Source organism: Lepidochelys olivacea (assembly GCF_965140295.1).
Source record: "Lepidochelys olivacea isolate rLepOli2 genome assembly, chromosome: 6".
Lineage (NCBI taxonomy): Eukaryota > Metazoa > Chordata > Testudines > Cheloniidae > Lepidochelys > Lepidochelys olivacea.
The window spans coordinates 43,477,107-43,492,318 of NC_140416.1; the positions used below are offsets into that span (position 1 = coordinate 43,477,107).

The 15,212-nt window shown below is 39.9% G+C and overlaps 1 protein-coding gene across 3 annotated transcripts in view; it reads right to left on the reverse strand.

Annotated features, from left to right (window-relative positions):
- Nucleotides 1–9,973, reverse strand: part of NELL1 (neural EGFL like 1) — a 440,683-nt gene extending 430,710 nt beyond the window's left edge. For 2 of the 3 annotated variants that reach the window (XM_084632341.1, XM_084632342.1), the window contains exons 1-2: nt 9,669–9,973; nt 3,412–3,537 (exon numbers count right to left, since the gene is read on the reverse strand). In XM_084632341.1, the coding sequence (XP_084488467.1) occupies nt 3,412–3,537; nt 9,669–9,717 (175 nt within the window). In that variant the 5' untranslated portion in view covers nt 9,718–9,973. The remainder of the gene's footprint in view (nt 1–3,411; nt 3,538–9,668) is intronic. The other variant, XM_084632340.1, reaches the window with a different exon arrangement.
- Nucleotides 9,974–15,212: the final 5,239 nt, after the last annotated feature.

Here is a 15,212-nt window from a genome sequence, read left to right on the forward strand (position 1 = left end):
TCTCTCTGTCTGTAGTAAATTGAAATCCAAACTCCAGGGCTATATCCTACTCTCAGGTGCACGGGCGTAAAGTAAGAATACTCCACTGACTTCTTAAAATTACTCTGGGTTGATATCAATGTGACTAATATGCAAATGAAGTCAGTGGACTTATTCTGAATTTACTCTGGTGTAAATAAAAGCAGAATTTGGCCCAAGAAAGTTTAGAACTGGTGCTCTGCTGCCACCTATTAGTACTATGCATAGACACCATGTTGCAGTCTCATCACATGACACAGGCTAAACCTATATTTAAAGTAACAATTTCTCAATCCTTCCCCTTCATTTTCCATTTTGGGATTTTAATGCAGCTGAATTTCATAAACGACTATATAATGGGGCTTTGAAATCCAGAAAACAAAAAATAAAGCCATCGTTTAAACTGCAGTACAGAGATCTGACTCTCAGAATTCCTCCCTACCCATCCTAAACTGGGCACACAGATAAAATTTATATAAATAATGGAGAGTGCTCAGTTGTCTTGATACAATGATCCAACCATCCAGTGAATCTGTCTCAGACCCCTTTCCAGTTATGCAGACAGAAGCAGTCATGTTAGGTAGAGAGCAGGTGCTCCCTCACTTTGAAGACTCAGAGAAAGAAGCCAGGTATTGGAGCAATGTGCAGCTAGGAGGCAAACAAAGAAAAGCAGGCATTACAGAGTGAAGTGCACCAATAAATGACCAAAGCAAAGCTCAGCTGAAAGACAGGATGACATCTTGGAGGACACAGAAGAGGAGAGACAAATTGCAGTCATTAGTGACATGCTCCAACAGAACACTGCAATTTTAAAAAATCTGGATGCTATTTTCCAGTCATTATTATAAGGCATTCGTTTGCGGAGCACTGTAATGTAAATCCATAATGCTGAAAAACTATTGAAAAAGTTAAATAAAATAAGCACAGAGATATCAAGACTTCAATCTTTCAGTGCTCCAATCTAGTGTCGCCAATTTCCAACTCTGGTAATCTATGTTCTGCCTTCCTAAATTCTCCTTGAAGTTTCAACTGGGAAAAGTATTATTATTATTTACTCAATACAGTGGAAGCCCAGCTAATAATAAATATACAAGTGCCAAATAGTAAAACCAATACAAAAACGTATACATTGTACGAAAGAAACCACCAGATACAAACAGATTTATCCTGAGCCAAACAATCTGGCACAAGGTCAAATCATAGTGCTAAGGTGGCGATTTTCAACCTGTGGTCTCTAAGATTTCCAGAAGGGTCCACACCTCCATTCAAAAATGTTAAGGGGTCCACAAATTAAAAAAGGTTGAAAACCACTGTCCTAAGGTCAGCTACTTCACTCAATGAAAGGGAACATTTATTTGACTTCTGCATCTTACAAAGCCCCAACCACACTGTTGGCTTTTAACAAATAATAAATAACCAGGGAAAAGTCCAAAAAACAAGGTAGGAATAATCTAGGATTTGCATCCTAGCCTAAAGGCAGCTGGAAAGGGTCTCCTTCAGACCTTCTCCAGGAACGAGTACACAACCAAGGACCCTTGGGTCAAGAATCCTGTCCCAGACCCCATCCTGACTGAAACTATATACCTAGAGCAATTCTATCCTAGCCAACCTGCTGAGCGGGGCGGGGAGGGAGGGGGAAATGCAAGAGGCAATTGCTCAAGCACTGGGGGTTATCTACATGCACCTATGGGCAGAATTTTGTTCTTGGGGAGAATCTCAGTTATAAAGAACTTATTATATAAAGTTTAAGACCCTGAATTTTATTCTTCACTTGCTGTTCTGAATTTTTGTTTAGAGTTTCTAGGAACATTTTACTCCAGAGGTGGCTGCATTTCAGTGGGTGGATGAACTTCAGAACATGTTTAGTTTTTATGTTAGTTTGTAAAGTTCATAAAGTGTTTTGGGGTTCTTCCAGGACAAAAGGAGCTAAAGAAATATAAGATCACGATCATTATCCCTTAAAATGTACTTTTAATATCAACTGTTGCAACAAGCCCTGGGTTGCACATGCAGATCTTTTTAGTTTAGTCATTTGCCACTCTCAGACTGTGAAAATCTATGGTGGCAGTTTGTCAATGTGTTCTCAATTAACTCCACAAAAAACACCATGAGAAATTTTAAAATAGTTTAAGCCAATTAGGACATTGCAGTCTGCTGAGGAATGACTGCACTTTTAACACTGTTTGCCTCAACTACTTATGGAGTGCTCCAGCACAAAACATAAAACTGACATTTTAGGAAGAGTATCCAAAGCAAAACATTTCAGATTTTTAACGTTTAACTTGATGTCTATATTCTAGACGTTGCTGATAATAATTCCAGCACCTAGGAATTACCAAACACAATTTGACTTAGAGTCCTGAAAGGAGGGTGAACCCTGCATAATTTCTCAAATATGATCATCAATAATCTCTCTGCTATAGCACCTGTTCCCTCTCTTCATATTGTTCATATTGTACATATTTACCAGCTAGGTAAAGAATATGCTAAGTTATAGGTCTGATTCTTGTATCATGTACACTAACATAAATCACATATAACTACTAAAGTTCATGAAATAAAAACAGTGTGAGATCAGAATCAGGCCCTTTGTCCCTCTAAATTGTTACTGAAACAAAAACAAAAACAAGAGCCATTGAAGACAGTCTTTCAAGTAAGTATTAAGCAAGTTACAGAAAAGTTATACTAAGCTGGGTGAAAAAACATCTCTGTTCATATTATTACTTGCTCATTTAAACATACTGTAGCAACTTATTTCTTCTGCTGTTTAGGGCTTCAAGCAACAATGGCTGAAATCCTAGCCCCACTGAGGTCAATAGCAAAACCCACATTGACTTCACAGTAGCCAGGACTTCAGCCACTGATCACTTAAAATCCCACTTCTAAATCACTTCACCAGTTGCATCTTACAATACTGAAACTTAAATTACTTCAGAAATCAAAGTCTTATTTTTACCATCAATTCATTTACTTTGTGCTTGTCACTCTGCTCAGAGAGTGAAGATAAATATTGCTTGCCTTTCTTATGCATGCAATTCCATTGAAATTGACCAGAGACTGGTGTATTACTATCAGTGTGCATCAATGCACTACAAACGGCTTTAATACTGTCCTCTTATCCATGCATGAAACTGGGCCCATGCAAGAGAACTCGGTGGGAGTATTCAACTGGAAATTAAACAGAGGAATGTTTAAATACACCCAAAAAATGTTTCCATTGAAATTTTGGGCCTAAATGACCTGACTTCATCCCTGTAAAAACACCATTAACATATTTCAGTAGAACAACAGAGTATCTTAGGAACAACAGAACCCATAATAAAATGCAAGCACTGTATACAGAAAATCATGGAGACAGAGGCTGTCTTAGGTAAATTAAGATGTTTGATTTACCTTGGAATAGAAATGCTTTGCTAGCATGTAGTCCTGACACTTGCGTAACTCCAATAGTTGTATTCACAAGATCCAGTTCTGTGATAATATCAATTTGTAAATTGGGATCCATTCCAAATCCGACAACTGTTTAAAAACAATGAACGTTCAATCAATTTTTATTTTAAATCAAAAGCATTAAAATAACAACAAAGAACTTCTAGTACAGTATGGGGTATGTGCTGATACTATGTACAGTAATCCCTTAAGAGACAGTAACCCCCCAGATGTAAAGAAAAGATGTTCTTCTCCATTGACTACCATTAAGCTAGTACCTTTATCTTCACAAATTTTAGAACACAATAAAGACACTACATTTAACACATTAGTATGACATGGCAGAAGAACTATCACAATTAAACAAAAAACTTATCCAACTATAATAAAAAGCAACAAAATGAAGACAGAAAACAGCAGGCAGAGGAAATGAGTAATCACTCAGACCAGCAATACTCATATTCACCTACCTATACTAGTACCAAGGACTTATTGAAGTCTAAATACTCTTTTCATGATCAACTGAAGCATGCTAGCATTCCATGGCAAGCTGCAGCTACTCTTTAATTTTAATAGATTAGGTTACAGTACTTACTTCCATCATTCACTGTAAGTTAGATATAGGATAGCTTCCAAACTGGACACCATGCCCCCCATGAACTGCTGATAATAGGGTATTCTTTAGCATCCTGATGGAAATGGGTGATACATGATTTCCATACTGTCACTACAGATGACAGTGGGTATTCATGCCCAAGTGGTAACAAAATTGCTGCACAAATTTAGGCCCAGAGGCTCAGGACAGCTGCTTGTTCACAGATCACTTTAGGTGGTTCAATGTGCAACCTTTATCCAGTAGGGAACAAGATATGTCAAGAAACCAGCATGGTTTGTTCTTACAAGGGTCCACCCATCAGCATGGTAGTGGAGATAGTATGAGATCTGTGCCTGGCATATACAGCAAGAACCTATTGTAGAATCCAATCCTGCTCTTAACAAGTCTTGCTACTAACTTCATTCTAGGAGCAGGAGTAGGCTCCTAGAATAAAATCCTAACTCCACTGAAATCCATGACGTTGACTTCAAAGACGCCAAGATTTCACTGTAGTGTATAGCCAGATGGCTTTCCACTAAGTGATCTCCAGTTTTTTGTTTAAAATTCATTCTCTCTCTTTGAGCTGTAAGGCAGCAAGTAACCTGGTTTGAGTTTTTAATAGACTCTCTAAAAAAAAAAACTGTCAGGGTATATAATGAACAAGAATAAATCAGAAATTCTACTTATAAATCAATTATGCCACAAAACACTTTTTTCTCCTTTTCCTTTACTCAAATATTAAAATACCTTGGGATGATATTTTGTGCTAAATGTAGAAGACAGCATTTCACAAAATGCATGGAGAACAATAAAAGCTCTTGAAAAGGAAACTTGAAAGTGGTCTCTTTTAACCTCACTCCAACAGTGGCAATTGAGAGTGCTGTGCACCTTGCAATTGACAGGAAGATATGACTTCATAAAAGCACTTCTGGCTTGCGAAATTAAGTTTATTTAGAGTGTGCTGCCCTAATGATCTCATATTAATAGAAGACTAAACAGTTCTGTAGAAAATTAAGACAACTGGAATGAACCTGAATAAACTGATCTTACAATATAAACCAGGAGATACAAACTTCCAAGACATTCTGCAATAACACTGGGCTGTAAGGTTCTCTTTGGCTTAATCTGTACCAGACGCTCAGAAACTACAATGTTTGAATACTAAAGAGACTTTGACATCTCCTTCAGACCTGTGATAGAGTTCACTAAAGACCGTGGGCACTATTTTCCCAAGATCTACACAGCTAACACTCCTAACACTGAACGAACTCTTCTACATGCAAATCATCCTGAACAAGTTTACCTCTGTATGGCTAAACCCACTACTAGAAACTTCTGTTTTTTAAAACTACCTCTCTTTGGCCAAAATTGAGAGAGATAAGGATAATAAATGGTAATGATAAAGCTTATATTACATAGTGCATTTCATCTCAAAGCATCCTACACTGGCTCCCAGCATACAGCTGAAATGCATCCATCTCTAGGTAGAGGTCAGCAGCTCACAAAAAAAAAAAAAACCCAACAGTCAGGGAAGGACAAATTTTGGCTAAGGACATCAAAGCAAAAAAGCATCTGAGGAGGTTTACCGTCCACACAAAACAGATAGGATTTTGTTTCTTTAAGGTCTCATCCAAAAGAAAAGCACACGAACTCTAGGATACTAAAATGATCCACTTAGGAAGAAGGTCTGAGCTGACCCAGCTGAGATTGGAATATGTGGTTACAAATACTAAGGGCCCAAATCCAAAGCCCATTCAAATCAATGAGAGATGTTATAGTGCTATCATAGGATGCTGGATCAGTCCAAAAATGTCTTAAACTGGAACAATGGACCACTAAGCAATGCCCAATAAGCTCTAACTTTGAACCCATTAAAGTCAATGGAAGTTTTACTACTGACTTCAATGGGAGCAGAACTGGGCCCTAACACAGCAAAAACAGATGACCAACCACATTAAGCATAATAGCCTCACTATTTTTTATTTAAAAGCTACTGATTCCAAACTCAGCAGCAGGTGCCAGCTGGTATAAATCAATGTGGCTCCATTAACTTCCATTCACGCAAGCTGAGAGTCCCACCAGCTATACTGTGCCTCCTTCCAACTATCACAAGCTTTCCAAAGAGGAAACTCTTACAATATCATAGCAGTTCTTTAGCAAGCCCATACATTGTTTTAAATACCTAGTCATTTTCTTAAGCTGGCTCTTGAGACTGCACGCAGACACTCAAAACCCTGGTTATTTAATAATTAAACAACAAACAAGCAGCTTCTATTTTATAAGCAGGGCTGTTCCCCCTGGAGTCTCCCACTCTCTTTTTTAGAGATCTTAAGTAAAAGACTCATACAAAGAAAATCACATGCATCTCTATTAGCATCCAGCATTTTATGTTGTCTTTTAAGTAGAACAAAAAGTTGGAAAATCCCATTTCCTCCTTTAAATGAGAACTATTAGCCCTTTTATTATTTCTTTTAAAGTTGTTCAAACTATGGATAGGATCCCACATGGTACTCACTGCCCTCAACTCCTATTGAAGTCAGTGGGCCAAATCCTTAAGTCACTTATTGAGAGTTTTGTCTGAGTTAGGACAGAAAAAACTCAGCCCTTATTAATGAAAAGTTAAAAGGTACTATATATAGTATGTTACAGGAATGAACCACATAACTGTGAATTTATTTGAGCAAAAGCTTTCGTGAGCTACAGCTCACTTAATCAGATCCGATGAAGTGAGCTGTAGGTCACGAAAGCTTATGCTCAAATAAATTTGTTAATCTCTAAGGTGCCACAAATCCTCCTTTTCTTTTTGCGGATACAGACTAACACGGCTGCAATATAACTATGAATGATGTCACCAAGAAATCCCTGAAAGAAATTAAATCAATCTAACAGCTCTGACAATTTGCATTGTCTACTTGTTCCTTTATCACCAATTTGGAAAGTTCAGTCCAGGAACCATGGGAAACTCTCTATAGTTAAATGGATAGGTACACAGAAAGCATAAATTATGTGATATAAATTGTTAATTCTAGGACCACCTAGGAGCCTTAATCATGGAGCAGGACCCCATTGTGCTAGGCACTGTACAAACACAAAATAAAGAGATTATACATTTATTTATTCTTTACATATGTACACATCTAGGCTGCACTGGGGAGGGAACTTTATCTAGTCAGTCTCATACAAATATTTGCTATTTGAGTGGTAGCAGGAAGTGAACTCTATAGCATGTATTTTACCTTTGACTGTTTACAGCAGGATGGCAATTGTTGCACATAGAACTTTCCAAATGGCTTCACAATTCCAAATAAATTAATCTCAGATTAGTCTTTACTACCATTAACATGCAATACTGGTCTTATATTAGCTGTAAAAACAGAAGATATTTTCTCCCTAGACACACCTTTCAAATTCTAGTGATCTTAGATAATGGGATGATACTGTAATACTTTATGATGCTAGTTGCCATTTTACACATTGATTTCACTGGAAAATATACAGTAATTTTACTAAGTAATTTCCTTGAAAATATCATTTGCACATCTTCAAGAAAACATCCCCCTAATGTACTCTAAATCAGAACCTATTTAGAATAGTACATTACACAAGAGTAAAGGGAACAAAGACTCCACAAGAAAGTCATGCTTCTGTTATATTATTTCTAGTCATTCTTTCTATTAGAGATTTGGAATTCTCAGCCTGACTGTTCCTATGGATTTGCCAGATCTTTAAACATTCCTAAACGCACATGGAGGCTATATTACAAAGGAGAATTGTGCCTACTAAAACACACATTTTAATTAAAATGGCTCCCATTACAGTCAATATAGCAACACTTGCAGATGAAAGATATCAACATATAAGCTCATGTGTGATGTGTTATGCCTGCTTTCAAAATGATCAGGAGACTTTACATAAAGTCCCTTTCTAAAACAGCCTGCACTTGTCAAAATAAAAATGTATTTTTTATATTCATACAGGAGAAAGGAAGCTTTATATTTATAAGGAAGCTTTTTAGTCAGTCTGTGCTATGGATCTGCGTCTTAGAATACTCTGACAAATTACTGTTTAATGCCAACATTGTAAAAGATGCTCCCAACATTATTAAAGGAGAGACCACACCACAAAACTCTGCCTGCAGTAGTGCTCTGCCTGAGCCACAGAAACCCTGAGAGACTTGATATTTTCCCTTTTCAAAAATCTGCTTTCCTAAGCCTTCACCTGTCCTTACTTCAAATCCTTCCCCTCCGTGAACAAACAGCAGGGAGCGAGAGAGGCAGACTCCTGAAACTTTTCATTATTGAATCTTGCCTCACATAAGCTTTCCTGAGAGAACGGTTCTTAAATACTGCTACAGCGAACAGAGGAAGCAAGGGCTAACCTGGAGGAGACTGGCGAAATAAGGAACGATCCCCACAGGGAATATTAAAAAGTCAATAAGGGAGGATTTTTTCCTGAATGAGAAGCCCACACAAATAAGGGGGGGGGGGGAATTGATCTACTCGCCAGTTGCAATTGTATAAAGTCCTGGTAGCTTGATATTTGTACACGATTGACTGTGGTTTTATGAGAGCAGTTTTAATATGCCAGTTTCACCTCTGATTGCAAGATTGCCAGCGGTTCCTATCCCCACCTTAATATTCGCCGAGGTGCCATTTCCGCTGTAAAGCCAGGAGAACCACTCCTGTGCAAAGCAAATAAGCGAGGCTGAAATCCCCCAGTGACAGACCCCACAGAAAACCCTCAGCCTAACCCCAGAGTGAAATCTAAGCAAAATGATTTTTCCCTGGGATAAAGAAGTCGGCTGCTGAAAGCAGCCTATAGCGGGGGAAATCCTCAGCAGGTGCATGCCCTGTCCGAAAGGATCTCACTAAACTCAAACACATGGGAACGGTTTTAAGTGGGGGAAATCTGAACACAGATATCACTGCGTCCACATGTTTATTTCAGGCACGGCCTCGGAGGCACGTTTCCAGCAGCAGCAACATAACGATAATAGTACAGCCTGCCGTCACCCTGAACATGCAGCCGGTGCGGAAATAAGCCTGCTTTCAGACCAGGCTGGGTGAGGGTGGAGCTGGACTGGCCTGACCCGAAACGAGCTATTTCCAAAGGAAAGTTTCCGAGTTCTCTACACCAGTCGCCGCAGCATGCAACCCAACCCTTCCCAGGACTTTGAGGAGCTGCCCCGTGGGCTCGGGTGTTGCTGGTGGCCCTGGTACAGCAAGGTACGCCGCACAGAAGAGTACTCCACTTTCCCTTCCCAGGTGCAGCTAATTGCATCCATGTGGCTGATTTTCCCGATACGATGGCATGAAAACCCACCCACACCCTGACATCGCTAGTCACACACTGCCCAGAGCAGTAGCTAGCTCACAGCTGGAGGGTGAGCGATAACAATACTGACTATCTGAGATGCTATTAAAGAATGAACAGCGCAGCGAAGGCACAGGAGAGCGGGTCGCATCTCCCCACCGGCCAAGATACAGGTGCCGATCGCCTTTGCGCGGGGAGACAGCCCAGCCCTTTACTAACCATCATCCGCCCCGACGCGAGCTGCTCCTTTGCAAAGATGCACTTCGCAGCTCTGCCCCTAGCCTCCTCCGGCCGGCGGGTCACCCCCTCTTACCTGCTCTCGCAGAGGCCACGCAAGCCCAAAGGACTAGAATTAAATCCATCTGTGCTGGCCCCGCTGCGTGCCCCGTGCAGAGCCCGGAGAGGCAGGGGAATCCCGCTTTCCGTTTCTTTTGAGCAGAGCCCCAAACTTGAAGAGCTTGTTTTAGCAGGCTTGGGAGAGAGAGCAGCAGCTCCACCAGCGGCCAGTACAGCTACCCAGGAACAGCCCATGTGCCTCGCTCAGGGATGCTGCCCAACTCACCCAGCCCCTTCTTGGGGGCCGGGCGGCTCAAGCCCCACCTCCCATGGCATCTCGGGTCAGCGTCATTCTGCCTGGCGACCCCCCTCCACCCAGGTTCATTTGCCTGCCTTTAGCAGAGACAGCCTGGAGTCGCCTGTGCTGGTCGGATCCCCCTCTCAGAGCCAATTGGATCAGCCCGCCCCCGAAGGAGAAGCTGAGAACCAGAAAGGCAGAGGCATTGCTGGGAGAACGGTACACGGGAGCAGGGGCGAGTATCCAAAAAGGGTTTGTTTGGGTTTTTTTGCCGAGATCTGCCTTGATCCCTATTCCGTGGACTAGCCCTCCCTCGTACACAGCGCACTGGGCGCTCACGTGGCTACAATAAGCCAAAACTACACTAGAGGCGCCTGCCAAGCACTTTGATGCTAGAGAAATCAGAGGGGATGTGATCATATTTTATATATATAATAAAATCAGCTGCAATTGTTCATTCCCTGCATTGTTAAAGATGTATCCCTCCCCCCCCCCAATCGCCCCTATGTCAAGGGGGCGTGATGAGGAGGGATAATCTTGGGAGTGTAATGAATAGATAGTGGGCATAAGTGTTTTGTCATGAATAGATGCTGAAAGCTGGGACTGTCTCTTTAGTCTGGGGCTTCATCCTACAAGCACACAGGTGCTTAACTTTATAATAATGAGTAGTCTAGCTGAAATAAAGTGGATTATTGGCCGTAGTAAAAGCTCAGTATTTGTGTTTTCAGCATCTGGTCTAAGTTTGCAAAGAGCCCCATATAAAGAAGTCCCTGTGGGTGATCTTGTAAGGCAAATCATCTTCAAACTTGAACCATCCATGTAATCTCACTTACTGTATCCAGAAGGAAAAGGTATAAAATGGAGTGCCAGAGCCCATTTACACAATGGCATTCCATGCAACCTCAGGACCCAGCAGGCAACTTCCCAGAGCATCTAGCCTTGGGTATGGGTTTACTCTCCTCCTCCGTCCTTCCCCACCCACGCACACACACTGAAAAGGAAAGATAGGTTTCCTTATGGCTCACATCTCAAGACTGACAGAAAAGGTGCCCATTTGCCTTCCACTGAGAAAAGTCTTGTTGTGGGAAGCACAAGTAGCGTGTGGGGAGGACGGGTTGTTATAACCTCCATCTGCTGCACTCCTATGTTAATCATTTTCTTTAAGATGTTTTTTAGCATTGACCCTGATTCTGGGCTTTGTACACTGATTAAAACAAAAATATTTCATGCAAAATTAAGAGGCACACACACTGACATTCACCTCTCTCTCAACTGCCCCTCCTGATGACAGGAATCCCAGAGCCTTTAGATTCACATTTGTCTCTGCCATTCACCAATCTGCTGTTTGTCTTGCTATTGTAAATTATTTATATGGGAAAGACAGAATCATAAAAGAGAGGTGACAGAATATGTTGTTCAATTTAAAAAATTAAATTCCACATAGGTGAAACTTCCTACCCTGCTGTTTTTATTGTGTCCCTCCTTTCAAGTCTTTTTCTTCCATTTAAACATTGGCAGGTTTTGAGCAATACATTCACACAGGGTCAGAGTCTAAGGTATTATACATTTTTCCCTTTAAATTACATTCATGACACCTAACTGTCCCTCATTCACAAAAAATTTGCCTTTGTCTACCATTTGTTGATCCAAATAATTTACACCAGAAAATGTTATTTCTGATAAATGAACAGATCCTACATTATTTCTAATGTCTTAGTGATGAAAGAAGGGGGGCTTGGGAATCTTCTGCTGGCTTCCTGTATCTCCTTAATCAAGTCACTTCGCTGCTCTCTCTGTCTTCCAGTCTAAAATGGGGATAACCTCCCTTTGACAAGCTTTTGACAGCATGTTTAAAAAGACACTGTACAGTAGAACTAACTACAAACAATTTTTGTCTGCATCTCCCCCATTTGGATGTTTTCATATCAAGAAATATATAACACCACATGAATGAAGGTTACCTAATAGTGTTTCACTGATAAAGCATGGCTTAATATTCTGACAGAAAACTTAGAAATCAGATCTTGCTCCCATTGAAGTTAAGTGGAACAGGATCAGACACTAAGAAACAAGGTGATTTCTATTCTTGGGGAATACAAAGCCATACTAATTCTCCTTCCACCTCCCAGAAAATATTATTCTAGCTTTGTTGGCATACAAGTCAAGTCACTATTTCCTTTGTAAAAACAGAAAAAAAAATTCTATGTAATGGGCAGTGTCTTTTCAGCTGGAAGCTTGGTGTAAGTGGTGTTGACATAGGAAACAGTTTTGTCCAGAATTTTAATTTTTAAACTCTGTTCAGCTGTTTAAGTCACAAGGACACCAAGAAAAATATATATGCTGCTTTGTTTAAGGGGATATTTGCATTCATGTACCTTATTTTGGTGATCAACAGGGTAAGTGAAAAGTCTAACAGGGTTGATTTGTTATTTGTGAAATAAGATCACTGAATATACCTTCAGAAAACAGGTATTCCTGACTCTATGCAAGGGCTGTACACTGTGGAATCTATGGTGGTTTATCCAAAAGTTTCTCTGTAATTTAATCCCTAATACACAGTTTGGTTTAGAGAAATACTGACTTTTTTCAAGGTTCTATTTTGCTGGCAATAATCTCATCCCATGTTACTACCAACAGCAGCAAAAGGTGTTAATTATACAACAGGTAAAAACCCAACCTTTACTGTGTCCCAGTAAACTCATGAACTATGAACAGCTTTTACCCTTTGGATTATGGGTCAGTTTCATTCCCTAGTGCATTACATTACCTGGGCCATATTATGACTTCAGCTTTGATCTTTGCAGATCTCATAAACTAAGGTCTGGTTTATCTAAACACAAAATTGCACTGGGTTTAACTAACTGTGTGTATTTAAGATGGTTTATTCTTTATATCATCATATAGTTAAACCAGTGTAAATCCCAGAGCTTCTTAAATCAGTTTAAACCTAACATATCACTTTATCCTAAATTGATTCCTTGCCAGTTTAAGTTAAGGCTTAAACAGATAAACGCTGTAAGAGGATGCACACAAGAGTTTCCAGTGGCTTATCTAAATCAGTTTAAAAGCATACTTTAGTTATAATTGCACCAGGTTGGTTGTAGAAAAGTTCTAACCAATGTTGGGCTAGGTCATTATTGGGATGGGAAACCTCCAAGGAATACATAGGTACTACAAGAAATGATGCAGATGATTCTATAGGTGGGATTCTAACCAGGGTGGATTCTAGGGACACGGGTAACTGTGCAGTTACATATATAGAATCTCTTTGGTAGATAACAGACTGGGGCATGAAGTAGCAGCATGGAAGCATAATTTGTTCAGTTGTGAAGGAACAAGATAGATGAAGTGGAGATAGGGATTAGAGAAAATGGCATCCCCCAGAGACCATTCTCACACTTCCTCTAACATTATATGTTTGGCACCAAGTCTTCTCTCTTGAGTAGGTCAGAACTTCATAGTAATCTGGTGAAAAACTCAGTTCTGAGTCAGGCAGAGCAGGGAATTGAACCTATGTCTTCCGCATCCCAGACTACTACCATGAGACAGACAGACAGATGCACTTTTATATATATTATATAAAAATGTTTTTGCAAAAATGGAATTCAGTCAGTCTCTTCTGGGATTGAAACCTGGACTTAATATAAAAGTCCAGGTTTCAACCCCGGAAGAGACTGACTGACAATTCCATTTTTGCAAAAACATTTTTAAAGTAATTTTCCCCTAAAAGAGAACAAAAACAAATTTAAAAACCTCAAGTTACCGCAATATGGGACTGCCATCCTTCAGTCAGCTCTACTTTTCCCTAAATAAGTTCTAGACCAACATCCCAGACTGGTTACAAGGAGCAATGTAAGTTGCTGAAGAGTGTGGGTTCAGATGAAACTTAGAAATTTAAATCGTGAACATTTGTAGCAATGAACAATCTGATGGTACTTTTTGCAAGAGTACATTGTTAACTATGGCAGGCTAGCTAGTTTTCAGTTCACATTAATATTCTACTTACCAATAATTCCCCTTGTAGTTCCAGCTGGATGCTGGATGCATCTTCACTAAATTGTTATGGGATGGGGCTGACTGTGTGTAACTAACTGCTAGTCCTTTCTACAACAGAGTTTGTGGCATTTCAGAAGATTTGTGTTTCCTTTATACTACCTCAGAGGGTTTAAGGCAATCTGGGTTCCTTGGATGAAAGGTGCTTAAAAGTGCCAAGAATTATCAGTGTAAAAAAAAAATTAAAATTGTTCATTATAATCACTGTTATCTGAAAAATGTGCCGGCAGTGTTGCCAGCTAAACTCCTTGCATGCAGCATCGAAGATAGAGCACAGGCCCTCTATCACTTGAGATCATGGAAAATCTGTTAGTTGCAGCAGTATGGGGGTATATATGCTTTGCAATCTGCACTCACAAAAGTGCATCACCACCACAATCAGATGAGCAAATATGACATGGCATCCAGTTGAGGGCGAATATAGCTCTTGGCATATAGGTCCTGCAGCCTAACAGACATGATGGACCACAACAGCTTCATTTTCAGTTCAACAGGTTAAGAGACTCCACATTAAGATTTACATAATAGACCATAATGGATCAGAAAAAGCCCTTGCAATCTAGATTACCAAGTAAATAAACAGTTTACTAAAATACTGTCATATAGCAAAATGTTTTCAAAATGCCTAAATACAAAGTTAGATTATGTTCAAGATACTTGTAAGGCCTAAAATTAGACCTTGCAGCTTTGTTTTTATCCATGGGCATATACATGTAGGTGGCACATGTGTGTCCCTGTGTATGTGACATTGGCCTAGCCAGTCATCTTCATTCTCATAAGCCAGCAAGGCAGAAAGCAGAGGAATTTCACAAGCGTGAAAGAGACATGTGTACTCAGCACTCTTAGTTTGTTGTTGGTGATTCACCTTGCAGTTATGTTATATTTTAACCTTGTTTTCAGGAGCAGATAGATGCCAAGGATCAGGGAGGGCTGGTTTTGGTCTAAATTCTGGCCATGGAAACTTTAACAGGACCCCTGCTTACCAGATTGGACTGGTTCCCATTAAAATGTATGCATCCACTGCAATTTCAATATAGGATGGGGACATTTTATGATAATTTCTGTCATATACATAGCTTCAAAGATCACTTAAATAAATTCACCTAAAAATCCATGTAAACAAAAATCTAAAGTAGGGAACATTATGTCCTCTAAACTCAGACAAGTTAATGCTGGAAGGGAATGGTTCCTAATGGTGAGGGCAGAAAACTAGCAGTCATTACTTCCAAA